Source organism: Salmo salar, chromosome 10 (genome assembly GCF_965601325.2).
Source record: "Salmo salar chromosome 10, fSalSal1, whole genome shotgun sequence".
In the NCBI taxonomy this organism is placed as follows: domain Eukaryota; kingdom Metazoa; phylum Chordata; class Actinopteri; order Salmoniformes; family Salmonidae; genus Salmo; species Salmo salar.
The window spans coordinates 86,557,339-86,573,879 of record NC_138300.1 but is presented as its reverse complement, the minus strand read 5'-3'; the positions used below and the strand labels follow the sequence as shown (position 1 = coordinate 86,573,879).

Below are 16,541 nucleotides of genomic sequence, written 5' to 3'. Positions count from 1 at the left end.
GCTTTGTTGCGAAATAGGAAGCTGATTCTAGATTTAATTTTGGATTGGAGATGCTTAATGTGAGTCTGGAAGGAGGGTTTACAGTCTAGCCAGACAGCTAGGTATTTGAAGTTGTCCACATATTCTAAGTCAGAACCTTCCAGAGTAGTGATGCTGGATGGGCGGGCAGGTGCGGTCAGCAATCGGTTGAAGAGCATGCATTTAGTTTTACTTGCAGTTAGAGGCCATGGAAGGAGAGTTGTATGGCATTGAAGCTCGTCTGGAGGTTAGTTAACACCGTGTGCAAAGAAGGGCCAGAAGTATACAGAATGGTGTCTGCGTAGAGGTGGATCAGAGAATCACCAGCAGCAAGAGCGACATCATTGATGTATACAGAGAAGAGAGTCGGCCCGAGAATTGAACCCTGTGGCACCCCCATAGAGACTGCCAGAGGTCCGGACAACAGGCCCTCCGATTTGACACACTGAACTCTATCAGAGAAGTACTTGATGAACCAAGCGAGGCAGTCATTTGAGAAACCAAGGCTGTTAAGTCTGCCGATAAGAATGTGGTGATTGACAGAGTCGAAAGCCTTGGCCAGGTCGATGAATATGGCTGCACAGTAATGTGTCTTATCAATGGCGGTTATGAAATTGTTTAGGACCTTGAGCGTGGCTGAGGTGCACCCGTGACCAGCTCTGAAACCAGATTGCATAGCGGAGAAGGTACGGTGGGAATCAAAATGGTTGGTAATCTGTTTGGTAACTTGGCTTTCGAAGACCTTAGAAAGGCAGGGTAGGATAGATATAGGTCTGTAGCAGTTTGGGTCTAGAGTGTCTCCCCCTTTGAAGAGGGGGATGATCGCGGCAGCTTTCCAATCTTTGGGAATCTCAGATGATAAGAAAAAGAGATGTTGAACAGGCTAGTAATAGGGGTTGCAACAATTTCGTCAGATAATTTTAGAAAGAGAGGGTCCAGATTGTCTAGACCGGCTGATTTGTAGGGTTCCAGATTTTGCAGCTCTTTCAGAACATCAGCTATTTGGGTGAAGGAGAAATGGAAGAGGCTTGGGTGAGTTGCTGTGGGGGGTGCAGGGCAGTTGACCGGGGTATGGGTAGCCAGGTGGAAAGCATGGCCAGCCGTAGAAAAATGCTTATTGAAATTCTCAATTATAGTGGATTTATCGGTGGTGAGTGTTTCCTAGCCTCAGTGCAGTGGGCAGCTGGGAGGAGGTGCTCTTATTCTCCATGGACTTTAGTGTCCCAGAACTTTTTTGAGTTTGTGCTACAGGATGCAAATTTCTGTTTGAAAAAGCTAGCGTTAGCTTTCCTAACTGCCTGTGTATATTGGTTCTTAACTTCCCTGAAAAGTTGCATATCACGGGGGCTATTCGATGCTAATTCAGTACGCCACATGATGTTTTTGTTCTGGTCAAGGGCAGTCAGCTCTGGAGTGAACCAAGGGCTATATCTGTTCCTGGTTCTAAACTTTTTTGAATGGGGCATGCTTATTTAAGATGGTGATGAAGGCACTTTTAAAGAATAACCAGGCATCCTCTACTGACGGGATGAGGTCAATATCCTTCCAGGATACCCGGGCCAGGTCGATTAGAAAGACCTGCTCACTGAAGTGTTTTAGGGAGCGTTTGACAGTGATGAGGGGTGGTCGTTTGACCGCAGACCCATTACGGATGCAGGCAATGAGGCAGTGATCGCTGAGATCTTGGTTGAAAACAAGTGTATTTGGAGAGCAAGTTGGTTAGGATGATATCTGTGAGGGTGCTCGTGTTTACGGATTTGGGGTTGTACCAGGTAGGTTCATTGATAATTTGTGTGAGATTGAGGGAATCAAATTTAGATTGTTGGATGGCTGTGAACTGCAAGTTGTACTATTGTGGCTAATCCTTTTTGTGGCTAGCTTCACATAGGGGCGTGCAACAGCAATTGCGCAAGGCACTGTGACATTGATCAACCAATGCTGTGTTATACCCTGATGAAGACCGCTTGTCTGTCAACGTTGGATATTAGGTTATTAAATTATTGCATCTGAGCTCCTAGAGTGTGCCGCTCTCCTTTTAGTTTTTCAAGTGTTAGACACCACAAATAAGGTGTTTGATTGACACAGATGTTTCATTAACACCCCCTCATTATCATATTGGATTAAGAAATACAGAAATGGCTAAAAATGAATTAAAGTTTAAATAAATAATAAAATACATACAGATATGTAGAGAATGTTTGTTAATTTTAGTCAGTATTTTTGTATTTCCTTGCTCATTCATTAGTCGACTTTATTGATATTTATAATTATGACAGGTTTGGTCCTACATAGTAAACCAGTAAAGAGAAAACAAAAAACACTAGTCGCGGGAGAATGACGTATATCACGTATAGATTGTGGGCGTAACATCCGTGCGTCCAAAATACAGCACAATGGGGGCTGTGTTCGATTACTTTGAAGATGTATCCACCCTTTCTTCCTCGTGCATACACTAAACTGTATGAAAGCGGAAAACAATGTTGCCACGTATCCATATTTCTCTCAGATCTGTGATTGTTCCAGGGGAAGGACTGTAGAAGTATTTTAACGGAGCCTGGCTTGCGAAATGGAAAAAGTGTGCTAAAGTCGTTTTTTTTTTTTTCCACCTCGCGTTCTGCTTCTGACTTGTGTGTAGTGTTCCCCATGCAAGGTAGGCTACAGTGAAGTGGGACGAAGCCAATGACTATGTCATTCCATTTGGGACGCTCCCTGTTATTGTTTATATCTAGTTAGGTAGCGAACTAGGTAAAGTAGCGTACTATTATGGTTATGCATGTCACACGAGTCTGTCTGGTTGTATTGAAATGTTTGACCCTGCCAAGTATAACGTTAGATTATTAACTACCTATGTCACTTAATATTCAGCCCAAAATCCAGTCCAATTTCTTATAGGCAACTGGCTAATTTTGCATGCTGACGTTAGCCTAGCCTACGTAGGCTAATTCTGCCTGAAGGTAATTCTGGCATGATACATTGCTTTATTCCTAGTTCGCAAGCCGGACTGGTGTGCTAATGACATGTTTTTTTCTCTGTAGGGACACAATGTCCAGTACTGAGTCCGAGGTTAGCGTTGCAGGTTCGGTGGTGTCAGACCCTCAACACTCTCAGAAACTTCTCAAGGCCCTTCGCTCCTTTTGGCAAGAACAATGCTTCCAAGACGCAGTGTTAGTACTGGACGGGGAAAAGATTCCAGTCCAGAAAAACATTTTGGCTGCGGCTAGTCCATACATCAGGTAATCAGTTATGTCTTGCTTTACCTTTGTCGCAAGCAGAACTGTTGCAATGGATGAAATCCATTCCATGGTTATTATAACTTTGATAAGGCTGGGGATGTGACATAGTTTCCAGCTGTCAACAGGGTGTCTCCCGCAGTGTCCCACTCGATGCTGGTAGACTGTCAGTTATTTTACCTGTCATGCTGATCAAATTTTATTGGTTGAGTACACATATTTTGCAGACGTTACAGTGGGTGTAGAGAAATGCTTATGTTCCTTGCTCCAACAGTGCAGTAATACCTAACAATACACTCAAAACCAAACAAAAAGGAATTAAGAAATACTAGAATGCGACACATACCGTATTCTGACATATTCCATAGAACAAAACTGAACTACAACCCTCCAAAGGAAGATGGATCCATGTACACCATTGAGCTCCAGGGTATCTCTGTCACTATCATGAAGCAGATCCTGGACTACATCTTTAGTGGGGAGGTGAGTAGTGTGCAATACTGTAAATGGGCCTAGAATAATGTGAACATAAATGGGATTATTTTACTGGCTTTTAAATTGCCTATAACAATATTGTCCTGTACTTCCTAACTCTTGAGGGAATCCATATTCCTATTTGTAGCTTAGTTTTTGAATCTTCTGTTCCCTACTTGAACAACCCTGATCTTAAACTCATCCTTCCATCCTGCTCATTGTTATCTGTGTGTAGATCAGTCTGAGTGAGGACACCATTCAGGACATGGTTCAGGCTGCTGACCTGCTGCTTCTGACAGACTTGAAGTCCCTGTGCTGCCAGTTCCTAGAGAGCTGCATTGCTGCAGAGAACTGCATTGGGATCCGGCTCTTCTCTCTACATTACTGTCTGCACCATGTTCACCATGTTGCCACAGACTTCCTCCAGACACATTTCCGTGATGTGGCTGCCACGGACGAGTTCAGGGAGTTACCCCCAGACCGGCTGTGTGAGATCCTGTCCATGGAGAAGCTCAACGTGGGCAATGAGAAGCATGTCCTGGAGGCTGTGGTGCGCTGGCTCGGTCATGACCTGGAGGAACGGAGGGTGAGGACCTTGTGTTACTACTAGGGGTGTGGTGGTTCTGCCCTTGTTTCTGTCTGTCAGAAAACAACCTCTAGTATTTGATGGCTACAAAAGTAGAATTACAACTACAATTATGTTCAGAGACTACTACATCATTTGAAGACTGTTTTTCGCACACTATTTGCATCTCAGCTCATCCCGAGTAACCTATTTCTGATCGTCCCCCAGGTGCACATGAAAGAGGCAATGTCATCAGTGTGGATCCAGGGCCTGGACCAAGGTTACCTGAGGGAGCAGGTGTTGGGAGAGCCCCTGATGAGGGAGGTGATCAGGGAGTACTGCAACGCTCCACTGGGGGGTGCTGCACTGCAGGGCGAGGCTCTTCTAGCTGCCTTCAAACCTCGTGGATACTCGGAGTGCATCGTCACTGTAGGGGGGGAGGAGAGAGGGTGAGTATTTGCTGACTCTTACTCTGGGAGGATGTACAGGCGTAAGATGTCTACGTTCTGTTGAATGTGTATATGAATCATACAATGTGGCCGTAACGCATTAATTCTAATTTTGCAGATTGCTGTGGTTTTGTGTGAGTATGCTTGTTAAACAGTTTGCAATGGAAGTTCTTGCAAAACATTCAGAGAACTGAAAGTTATGACAAGCAAGATGAGAATTTATTGAGGACCGTAAGAATAGTGTGGTTGATATACCGAGAGATTTGAGATGTAAAACAACTAAGTAAAGTTTGTTTTATGGTGACACAGAGAGAGGATGAGGTTAGAGAGGGAGCCAGTGTGTCAGATAAAACCAACAGGATATAACTCAATTGACTTCCTGTTCTCTGGTTCCTGTTTAGAACGAGGAAGCCGTCAGCCATGGCACGCTGCATGTGTCCGCTCTATGATCCAAACCGTCAGCTGTGGATCGAGCTGGAACCAATGAGCATTGGCCGAATAGGGCATGGGGTGCTGGCTGCAGGTTGGTATTGAATCCAGACCTAGTTTTTATTTTTACAATACCAGTCAAAAGTTTGGACACCTACTCATTCAAGGGTTTTTCTTTATTTTTACTATTTTCTACATTGTAGAATAATAATGAAGATTTCAAAACTATGAAATAACACATGCAATCATGTAGTAACCAAAAAAGTGTTAAATAAATCAAAATATATTTGAGATTCTTCATTAGCCACTCTTTGCCTTTGACAGCTTTGCACACTCTTGGCATTCTCTCAACCATCTTCACCTGAAAAGCTTTTCCAAAAGTCTTGAAGGAGTTCCCACATGCTGAGCACTTGTTGGCTGCTTTTCCTTCACTCTGCATTCCAACTCATCCCAAACAATCTCAATTGGGTTGAGGTCAGGTGATCGTCCCACAAAGCGCTAATCAGAGGGTGTATCACTGCAGAATGCTGTGGTAGCCATGCTGATTAAGTGTGCCTTGAATTCTAAATAAATCACCAACATTGTCACCAGCAAAGCACCATCACACCACCTCCGCCATGCTTCACGGTGGGAACCAAACATGCAGAGATTATCTGTTCACCTACTCCGCGTCTCACAAAGACACGGCGGTTGTAACTAAAAAATTCAAATTTGGACTCATCAGACCAAAGAACAGATTTCCACCTGTTTAATGTCCATTGCTCGTGTTTCTTGGCTTAAGCAAGTCTCTTCTTATTATTGGTGTCCTTTAGTAGTGGTTTCTATGCAGCAATTCAACCATGAAGGCCTGACTCATGCAGTCTCCTCTGAACAGTTAATGTATGTTACTTGAACTGTGAAGCATTTATTTGGGCTGCAATTTCTGAGGCTGGTAACTCTCTAATGAACTTATCCTCTGCAGCAGAGGTAACTCTGGGTCTTCCTTTCCTTTGGCAGTCCTCATGAGAGCCCGTGTCTTCATCAGTGCTTGATGTTTTTTGTAACTGCACTTGAAGAAACATTCAAAGTTCTTGTAATGTTCCGTATTGGCTGACCTTCATGTCTTAAAGTAATGATGAACTGTTTCTTGTTGCTTATTTGAGCTGTTCTTGCCATAATATGGACTTGGTCTTTTACCAAATAGCCCTATCTTCTGTATACCCCCCCTACCTTGTCACAAACAACTGATTGGCTCAAATGCATTAAGAAGGAAAGATAATCCACAAAATATATTTTGATTTGTTTAACACTTCTTTGGTTACTACATGATTCCATATGTTATTTCATAGTTTTGATGTCTTCACTATTCTACAATGTATAAAATATTAAAAATAACAAAAACCCTGGAATGAGTAGGTGTCCAACTGTTTGACTGGTACTGTACACACACACAGTAAATGCAGTGCGTTCTGAAAGTATTTCGATCCCTTCTTCCACATTGTTACAGCTTTTTTCTAAAATGTATTCGATTTTTATTGCCGGAAACTGGATCAAGCTGTCGATCCAGAGCATCCCAAACTTGCTCAATGGGTGGCATGTCTAGTGAGTATGCAGCCCATGGAAGATCTAGGACATTTTCAGCTTCCAAGAACTGTGTACAGATGCTTGCGACAAGGGGCCGTGCGTTTATCATGCTGAAGCATAAGGTGATGGTGGCGGATGAATGGGAAGATAATGGGTCTCAAGGTATCTTTGTGCATTCAAATTGCCATCGATAAAATGCAGTTGTTCGTTATCCATAGATTATGCCTGCCCATACCATAACCCTACTGCCACCAAGGGACACTAATCACAATGTTGACATCACAAAACCTCTCGCACTCACAACGCCATACATGTGGTCTGCAGTTGTGAGGCCGGTTGAACTTACTGCCAAATTTTGTAAAATGATGTTGGAGGCGGCTATGATGGAGAAATAAACATTACATTCTCTGGCAACAGTTTTGGTGGACATTCCTGCAGTCGGCATGCCAATTGCACACTCCCTCAAAATTTGAGATGTCTGTGGCATTGTGTTGTGACAACTGCACATTTTAGAGTGGCCTTTTATTGTCCCGAGCACAAGTTGCACCTGTGTAATGATCATGCTGTTTAATCAGCTTCTTGATATGCCACACCGATCAAGGTGGATGGATTATCTTGGCAAAGGAGAAATGCTCACTAACAGGGATGTATAATAGATTTGTGCACAAAATGTGAAAAATTTGCCTTTTGTGCTTATGGGAAATTCTGGGGATCTTTTATTTCAGCTCATGAACCATGGGACTAATACTTTACATGTTGAGTTTGATATTTTTGTGTGTTATTTCATAGTTTTGATGTCTTCACTATTCTACAATGTAGAAAATAAAAAATGAGTAGGTGTGTCCAGTCTTGACTGGTACTGTACGTATACACGGTGCAGGCTTCATGGCAGCTTATAATTATGGATCCCACAATTCTCATGTAAGTCAAACCCAACCCAGTGTAAGGGATCAACCATGAATTAACACCATTCTTTGTCCTCTCAGAGGGCTACCTCTTTGTGATGGGTGGTATGGATGAAACTAAGATGGTCCTGAGCAGTGGGGAGAAATATGACCCAGACACAAACACCTGGACCCCCATTCCTTCCATGAAACAGGTATTTTACTTAATTGATAATGCCCTCGAAGACGGTGTTTGGAGGATATATTGGCACTGGTGGTGTTTTGTCGAGGGCCGGCAAACCATGCCAATATATCCTCCAAACACTGCCTTTGAAGGCATTATCACTTTTTTATACAATGGGGTTACCAACATATTCATATGATTGACATATTTTCACATGTTGGTTTTATTCATGCTATTTCATCCTTCCACAAGATATAGTTCCGACACAAATCTAGGGCTGCTACCTAAGCCGGCTGGTTGTTCGTTTGCCTTAGACGTGACCTAGTCGTTCAGTATTTTTACTCTGTATCTATGAACGCAACCCAGTTATTCCTTCTAAATGTTCCATTGCCATACTGGCTGGCAACATTCATATCCCTTGCTTGCTAGCTAGCCAACTATGGCTAACTTAGTCACGTCAAACAGTGTAGCCAGAATAACAATAGTAGCTTAATTTGCATTTGTGCTGTTTTCTAGTGACATTTATTTGGACACATCCATAAGAATGATGCCAGCTGATTCATGATTTCGACTGGCTGAGAAACGGTGCCTGTCTGGCTCATCCCGAATCCCGACACGTTCATTACTATAGGATGGCTGGAGATCAAATTTGAATATTGAAACCTATGTTGCAAATGTCGGAGAGGCAGACGGCAAGGTTTATACAAATCTCCGCTGTTGAAAACTAAATGTTAGTATAAAAGAAACGTGAGAATGTCTAGATGCTTTTATAGTGGAGATCAAGTTTAGAAATTGCCTGGCTGGGCTGATGAGACTGTGGATTGCGCAGTGAGATGGACCAGAGTAAATAGGAATTTTAAAGTCATAGATTTGGGCGGTGGTAACTTGTGGAATTGACACCTTCTGGAATGCAGTTTTAACCAATCGGCATTCAGGATTGGACCCACCCATTGTATAATACTCCACACAACATAGAAACTACTTTTTTTAAATGTTTTCTTTGCAATCCTTCCAACCTGTCAGTAGCAACATTCAACCCACTTGTTTCATAGACATTTCAAGTGATGTCATTTTGAAGTTGTTACTAAAATTGGTTATATAGACCAAATGTCTTTCACTGAACCAAGTTATTTAATCTATCAAACGTTCCATGTATCCTTTTTACTTGTATAGGCTACTCACTGGTAGTCATGTTCTTATCTATCCTTCTAAAGCGTTATCGTTGAGTAATGCCACCAGGGGTCAGTATTGCCCAGTATTATTAAAGGCTTCTGCTCTTTGTTTGGTCAGGCTAGGCAGAACTTTGGTGTTGCAGAGCTGGATGGGATGATCTATGTTTTGGGAGGAGAGGATGAGGACATAGAGCTCCTGACTGTGGAGGTTTTCGACCCTCACTTTAACACCTGGACAACCCAAACCAGCATGACAATGGTCCGCAAGGTGAGACATGAGCGCTTCCAGCTTGCTATAAACACATTCACAAATTGCAACTTCTCCAAATCTCTCACCACTTGCCTAATGATCTCAACTCTCCTCAGATTGGCTGCTATGCCACCATGAAAAAGAAGATCTATGCCATGGGTGGTGGGTCATATGGAAAGCTGTACGACTCAGTAGAATGCTATGATCCGAAGACCAAGCAGTGGACTGCAATCTGCCCTTTGAAAGAGAGAAGGTACAGAATCAACTCAGTAGTTAAAATAAAATAGTTCCTGTCAAAAGTTTGGACACACCTAGCCAAGGCTTTTCTTTATTTTTACTATTTTCTACATTGTCTTCACTATTTTTCTACATCAAACTATGGAATCGTAGTAACATTTTAATTTTTTTAATCTAAATATCTTTGAGAGAAATCAAAGTAGCCACCAACAAGTGCCTTGATGACAGCTTTGCATACTCTTGGCATTATCTCAACCAGCTTCACCTGGAATGCTTTTCCAACAGTCTTGAAGGAGTTTCCACATATGCTGAGCACTTGTTGGCTGCTTTTCCTTCACTCTGCTATCCAACCCCATTCAATTGGGTTGAGGTCGGGTGATTGTGGAGGCCAGGTCATCTGATGCAGCATGCCATCACTCACTGTTGTCAAATAGCCCTTACACAGCCTGGAGGGTTGTGTTGGATCATTGTCCTGTTGAAAAACAAATAATAGTCCCACTAAGCGCAAACCAGATGGGATGGCGTATCGCTGCAGAATGCTGTGGTAGCCATGCTGGCTTTGAATTCTAAATAAGTCACTGACAGTGTCACCAGAAAAGCATCCCCACACCACCTCCATGCTTCATGGTGGGAACCACACATGCGGCGATCATCTGTTCACCTACTCTGCGTCTCACAAAGACACAACGGTTGGAACCAAAAATCTCAACTTTGTACTCATCAGAAGAAAGGACAGAATTCCACCTGTCTAATGTCCATTGCTCATATTTCTTGGCCCAAGCAAGTCTCTCCTTATTGGTGTCCATTAGTAGTGCTTTCTTTGCAGCAATTCGACCATGAAGGCCTGATTCACGCAGTCTCCTCTTAACAGTTGATGTTGAGATGTGTCTGTTACATAAACTCTGAAGTATTTATTTAGGCTGCAATTTCTGAGGCTGATAACTCTAATGAACTTAACCTCTGCAGCAGAGGTAACCGAATCTTCCGTTCTTATGGCGGTCCTCATGAGAGCCAGTTTAATCATAGCGATTGATGGGTTTTTGCGAATGCACTTGAAGAAGTTCTTTAAATGTTGTGTTGACTGACCTTCATGTCTTAAAGTAGTGATGGGCTGTCGTTTCTCGTTGCTTATTTGAGCTGTTCTTGCCATAATATGGACTTGATCTTTTACCAAATAGCCCTATCTTCTGTATACCACAGCTACCTTGTCACAACACAACTGATTGGCTCAAACGCATTAAGAAGGAAAGCAATTCCACAAATGAACAAGGCACACCTGTTAATGCATTCCAGGTGCCCTCATGAAGCTGGTTGAGAGAGTGCTAAGAGTGTGCAAAGCTGTCTTCATGGCAAAGGGTGGCTACTTTGAAGAATCTAAAATATACTTTGATTTAACACTTCTTTAGTTACTACATGTGTTATTTCATAGTTTTGATGTCTTCTATTATTCTACAATGTATAAATTGGACTAAATAAAGAAAAACCCTGGAATTACTGTGTGTGTGTATCCACACACACTCTCATTAACGTTTAAAAGTTTGTGGTCAATTAGAAATGCCTCAAGTCCTCAACTGGCAGCTTCATTAAATAGTACCTTCATTTCTCAGAACAAGAGTAGACTGACGAGTTTCAGAAGGAAGTCTTTGTTTCTGGCCATTTTGAGCCTGTAATCAAACCCACAAATGCTGATGCTCCAGATACTCAACTAGTCTAAAGAAGGCCAGGTTTATTGCTTCCTTAATCAGCACAACTGTTTTCAGCTGTGCTAACATAATTGCAAAAGGGTTTTCTAAAGATCAATTAGCCTTTTAAAATGATTTGGATTAGCTAACACAACGTGCCATTGGAACACAGGAGTGATGGTTGCTGATAATGGGCGTCTGTACGCCTATGTAGATATTCCATTAAAAATCACCCATTTCCAGCTACAATAGTCATTTACAACATTAACAATGTCTACGCTGTATTTCTGATCAATTTGATGTTATTTCTATGGACAAAATAATGTCCTTGGGTGACATGTCTGAGTATGCAGGCCATGGAAGAATTGGGACATTTTCAGCTTCCAGGAATTGTGTACAGATCCTTGTGACAAGGGGCCATGCATTATCATGCTGAAACATGAGGTGATGGCGGCGGATGAATGGGATGACAATGGACCTCAGTATCTCTGTGCAATTGTGTTCGTTATCCGTAGCTTATGCATGCCCATACCATAACCCCACCGCCACCATGGGACAAACCTCTCGCACTCACGACGCCATACACGTGGTCTGCGGTTGTGAGGCCAGTTGGACGTACTGCCAAATTCTGTGAAATGACGGCGGTGACTTATGGTAGAAAAATAAACATTAAATTCTCTGGCAACAGCACTGATGGACATTCCTGCAGTCGGCATACCAATTGTAGCATTGTGTGGTGTGACAAAACAGCACATTTTAGAGTAGCCTTTTATTGTCCCCAGCACAAGTTGCACCTGTGTAATGATCATGCTGTTTATTCAGCTTCTTGATATACCACACCTGTCAGGTGGATGGATTATCTTGGCAAAGGAGAAAAGCTCAAACAGGGACGTAAACAAATTTGTGCACAATTTGAGAGAAATAAGCCTTTTGTGCGTATGGAAAAATGTTGGATCTTTTTTCTTTCAGCTCATGAAACATGGGACTAATACTTTACGTGTGTGTCAGGTTTGACTTTAGAATAGAATACACTGTTATTGTCCACATTTAGATGGAACATTTATGAAGAAATCCCCTGTGATGGATTTGTTTACTGTTGGTGTTGCTATTGATATGGTCTCATTGAGTGACCCCTGATGTTATGGTGTGAATGTCTCTGCCTTCAGGTTTGGCTCAGTGGCATGTGGTGTGGGTCAGGAACTCTATGTGTTTGGAGGGGTGAGGAGCCGTGACTCAGACAACCCAGAATCCAGCACCATGACCACCTGCAAGTCTGAGTTTTTCCATGATGAGATGAAAAGGTAAATAATAGTGCTTGTTACTTTGATCAAGTACTTCCTTATTTGAATTTATGCTTTAGCCAGAATGTGTTTTTTACTGGGTGTATCCTTGTTACCTAAAGATGTATGTACAGTTGAAGTTGGAAGTTTACATGCACTTAGGTTGGAGTCATTAAAACTTGTTTTTCAACCACTCCACAAATTTCTTGTTAACAAACTATAGTTTTGGCAAGTCGGTTAGGACATCTACTTTGTGCATGACAAGTAATTTTTCCAACAATTGTTTACAGACAGATTATTTCACTTATAATTCACTGTATCACAATTCCAGTGGGTCAGAAGTTTACATACACTAAGTTGACTGTGCCTTTAAACAGCTTGGAAAAATCCAGAAAATTCTGTCTCCTAGAGATGAACGTACTTTAGTGCGAAAAATGTAAATCAATCCCAGATTAACTGCAGAGGACCTTGTGATGATGCTGGAGGAAACCGGTACAAAAGTATCTATATCCACAGTAAAACGAGTCTTATCGTCATAACCTGAAAGGCCGCTCAGCAAGGAAGAAGCCACTGCTCCAGAACCGCCATAAAAAAAGCCAGACTACGGTTTGCAACTGCACATGGGGACAAAGATCATACTTTTTGGAGAAATATCCTCTGGTCTGATGAAACAAAAATATAACTGTTTGACCATAATGACCATCGTTATGATTGGAGGAAAAAGGGGGAGTCTTGCAAGCCGAAGAACACCATCCCAACCATGAAGCACGGGGGTGGCAGCATCATGTTGTGGGGGTGCTTTGCTGCAGGAGGGACTGGTGAACTTCACAAAATAGATGGCATCATGAGGCGGGAAAATGATGTGGATATATTGAAGCAACATCTCAAGACATCAGTCAGGAAGTTAAAGTTTGTTTGCAAATGGGTCTTCCAAATGGACAATGACCCTAAGCATACTTCCAAAGTTGTGGCAAAATGGCTTAAGGACAACAAATTCAAGGTATTGGAGTGGCCATCACAAAGCCCTGACCTCAATCCTATAGAAAATTTGTGGGCAGAACTGAAAAAGTGTGTGTGAGCAAGGAGGCCTACAAACCTGACTCAGATACACCAGCTCTGTCAGGAGGAATGTGCCAAAATTCACCCAACTTGTTGTGCGAGGCTTGTGGAAGGCTACATGAAACGTTTGACCCAAGTTAAACAATTTAAAGGCAATGCTACCAAATACTAATTGAGTGTATGTAAACTTCTGACCCACTGGGAATACAAGCTGAAATAAATCATTCTCTCTACTATTATTCTGACATTTCGCATTCTTAAAATAAAGTGGTGATCGTAACTGACCTAAGACAGGGAATTTTTACTATGATTAAATGTCAGGAATTGTGAAACTGAGTTGAAATGTATTTGGCTAACGGGTATGTAAACTTCCCGACTTCAACTGTATGTATGTGGTCTCTGTTTACTGTATTTGTAGTTGATCAAAAATCTTTTATTTTCCCAATCACGCTCTGTCCAGATGGATGTACCTTGATGACCAGACTCTCTGTGTTCAGACCAGTTCCTCTTTTGTGTATGGAGCTGTCCCCATTGGTGCCAGCATCTATGTGGTGGGAGACTTAGACACTGGTGAGTTAAAGGCAGACTCCTGAAGTAAATGACCACTACTTGGCAAGCATTGGCAAATACATCTTACTGTATGCGTGCACTGTGTAATGTATACATCGATCTCTAAAGGTCTGTGTGTCTGCGCAGGTACAACCTATGACTATGTGAGGGAATTCCGTCGCAGCTCGGGGACGTGGCACCGCACCAAGCCCATGCTGACATCTGATCTGTGCAAGACTGGCTGTGCAGCCCTGCGCATCGCTAACTGCAAACTGTTCCGTCTGCAGCTGAAACAGGGCCTGTTTAGACTCAGGGTCCCGTCCTCCTAGATGGAGCTCATTTAGGTGCTCTGTCTCCACACTCACACATTGGCTATGGGCACAGCAATGGAACATGAGAATGGAGGTTGAAGGGACGTCCAAAGGGGATGTTTGGAGTATTTATCTGCATATTTTGGTGGCTTTCTTAGGTTCCATCATGGTATTATTCTATGTGTGGGTACTTGCTTGAAGAGGGACGGCTTTTTAAACATGACGTTATTTCATATGCAATTTAACAATGGGTATGATTTGTAAATACGTTTTACTGACCATTTACCCATTGCTTTTTGTTTACTTCATTTTTGCTGCTGCTTGGTGGGTTTTAAAGAATTTAACGCAAATTTTAAGGGGAGAAAAGCAAGAATGCAGTAGTACTGTCATTCATTGTAGCATAGGTGGTCATTTTTAAGGGAAATCTATACCCGTTTCTAACACTGCATTTTTTTATTTTTGTTAAAGATGAGTCGCTGAATGACAGCTAGAGAGACATGGCATTTTCGTTGTTACTTTATAGTAGCTAAGGGATTCGTGGCCTTTGAATAGACCTGGGCAATATGGATAAATCCATAAATATATTGTGACTGAATTGTCACGATAACGATACGATAAATGTATAACATTAATGTGCATCAGTTACTTTTTACATTATCCTTAGGTACAACACTCAAAGTATTAGTTATCACTTGTCCTGTTAGCATTCGCCCATATTAGCAGCCTTATTTCGTTTCAAACTTGACATTTCTTTAGTATAGACTACTTATCGATATCAGTAAAATGCCCCCGTGGTGGGTTTGGTTGGTGGCAATAATTTTTCTGGTTTATCATGACAACTAGAGCTACACAAGGAGACTTCTAAAAGAACAGATGTGGTTTTACTTGTTCCCTTAGCTATGGAACTTGTAGCCTATAAAATAAACAAAATGTCGTCTTTACCCACAAACTTAACTTAAAATGGACTGTTTTTAAATAGACAGCTTTGAATGAGTAATGCCAGAAGCTGGAGCATACTTTGTATTGAAATGGTAACAGGTTTTATATAACATTACTGTATCTTAAGTGAAATCTCTTTGGGACGTGCGTGTTTAGTGAATGTAAAGCTGAGTTAAGCCCCTTTCTGCCATTGGTTTACCCTTAACCAAGCACTCTAGGCACAGTGTGGGCCAGAAATGGATTTAGAGTTACTGGTGTCACTCTTAAGTTGCTGGATGTATTTTGCTGATGACTTTTGAACTGGCTTTCTAGTCAGTGTGGATGATTTTTTTGGCATCTGTTGACCCCATTTGTTCTGTGTGAGTTACAGCAGTTGCTGTCCATCCCATTTGAAGGGAAACTTGTCTCTCACACGCTACAGAACTCACAGAAACATATGAAAAAAATATGCATTCACACGCCTTTATGAAGCCAACAGAGCTCAGGACACCTCTGAAAAGCACCAAGAACAAATGTAAGAACGGGTATCACAATTTACACTTAACACTGTATACTTGCAGCATGTTAGTGTATTGCTTAGAGACTCAACATTCCATAGTGTCACTCTCACAGTTTACACTAAAGACTACCTGCATTCTTGTGGTCCAAACAGTGCTTTCACAAAACATTCACCCATTGTGTAACTATCAGAACACTGTGATATGCGCTTTATGCATTGTTCTTCTAGGAATTCTGCAATAGTACCATCAAGTGGTTGTTAACCAAAGTTGGGATGTGAGAATTCAAATCTGTTTGTATTTTTGTATTCAATTCTGTGGGGTAGCAAGGAAGGTGTCATGGAATGAGCTCAATCATGAGTGTCTTCAATTTAACGAGATGGATTAAACAACACTGGCCAACTCAGTAGTTATTCCTCTGACTTCAGCCCTGGTTCTTGTGGTTTAAATCAAGTAGCATTCAGGGTGTTGGAATTTTGTTTTTATGTTTCAGAGGATTCAGGAGAAACTGAAGAGGTATTCCTCAAAAAAATCCATTATATTTGGGTTATTGTTTGTTTTAATCTCTCGGAAACAGTTTACCAAGAGAATCCTTTACAGATTCAGTGACACTGTTGACTTGTAACTGTGCGTGTCTTAGATGAGGGGCAAGCATTGGATTAACACAACAGGTTTACTGAAGATAATCAGGATGGAGTTAACCAAGCTGCTCTCATGACTTTCTCAATTTAACTATAGTCTTGTGACTCAACACCGAGTGGCTAATGTT

At 41.9% G+C, this 16,541-nt stretch overlaps 1 protein-coding gene across 3 annotated transcripts; it reads left to right on the top strand.

The window, feature by feature from the left end:
• Positions 1-2,384: 2,384 nt before the first annotated feature.
• LOC106560888 (gigaxonin) lies at positions 2,385-16,194 on the top strand. Of its 3 annotated transcripts, none has more exons than XM_014124282.3 (12): positions 2,385-2,668; positions 3,054-3,251; positions 3,617-3,731; positions 3,958-4,308; positions 4,516-4,736; positions 5,138-5,259; positions 7,715-7,827; positions 9,087-9,236; positions 9,335-9,471; positions 12,304-12,438; positions 13,937-14,046; positions 14,173-16,194. In XM_014124282.3, the coding sequence occupies exons 2-12, from the start codon at positions 3,061-3,063 to the stop codon at positions 14,352-14,354; spliced, it is 1,827 nt and encodes a 608-aa protein (XP_013979757.1). In that variant the 5' UTR covers positions 2,385-2,668; positions 3,054-3,060; the 3' UTR covers positions 14,355-16,194. The 3 variants fall into 3 exon arrangements, with proteins under 3 accessions (XP_013979757.1, XP_013979756.1, XP_013979758.1); XM_014124281.3 differs by having other exon boundaries at positions 2,662-2,763; XM_014124283.3 differs by lacking the exon at positions 2,385-2,668 and adding an exon at positions 2,714-2,972.
• Positions 16,195-16,541: the final 347 nt, after the last annotated feature.

Bases quoted from the DNA above. Each gene is read 5' to 3' on its own strand.
- LOC106560888 (XM_014124282.3), top strand. From the start codon at position 3,061: ATGTCCAGTACTGAGTCCGAGGTTAGCGTTGCAGGTTCGGTGGTGTCA. The intron at 4,309-4,515 runs GTGAGGACCTTG...ATCGTCCCCCAG, and splicing joins ATGACCTGGAGGAACGGAGG to GTGCACATGAAAGAGGCAAT. The intron at 9,237-9,334 runs GTGAGACATGAG...AACTCTCCTCAG, and splicing joins GCATGACAATGGTCCGCAAG to ATTGGCTGCTATGCCACCAT.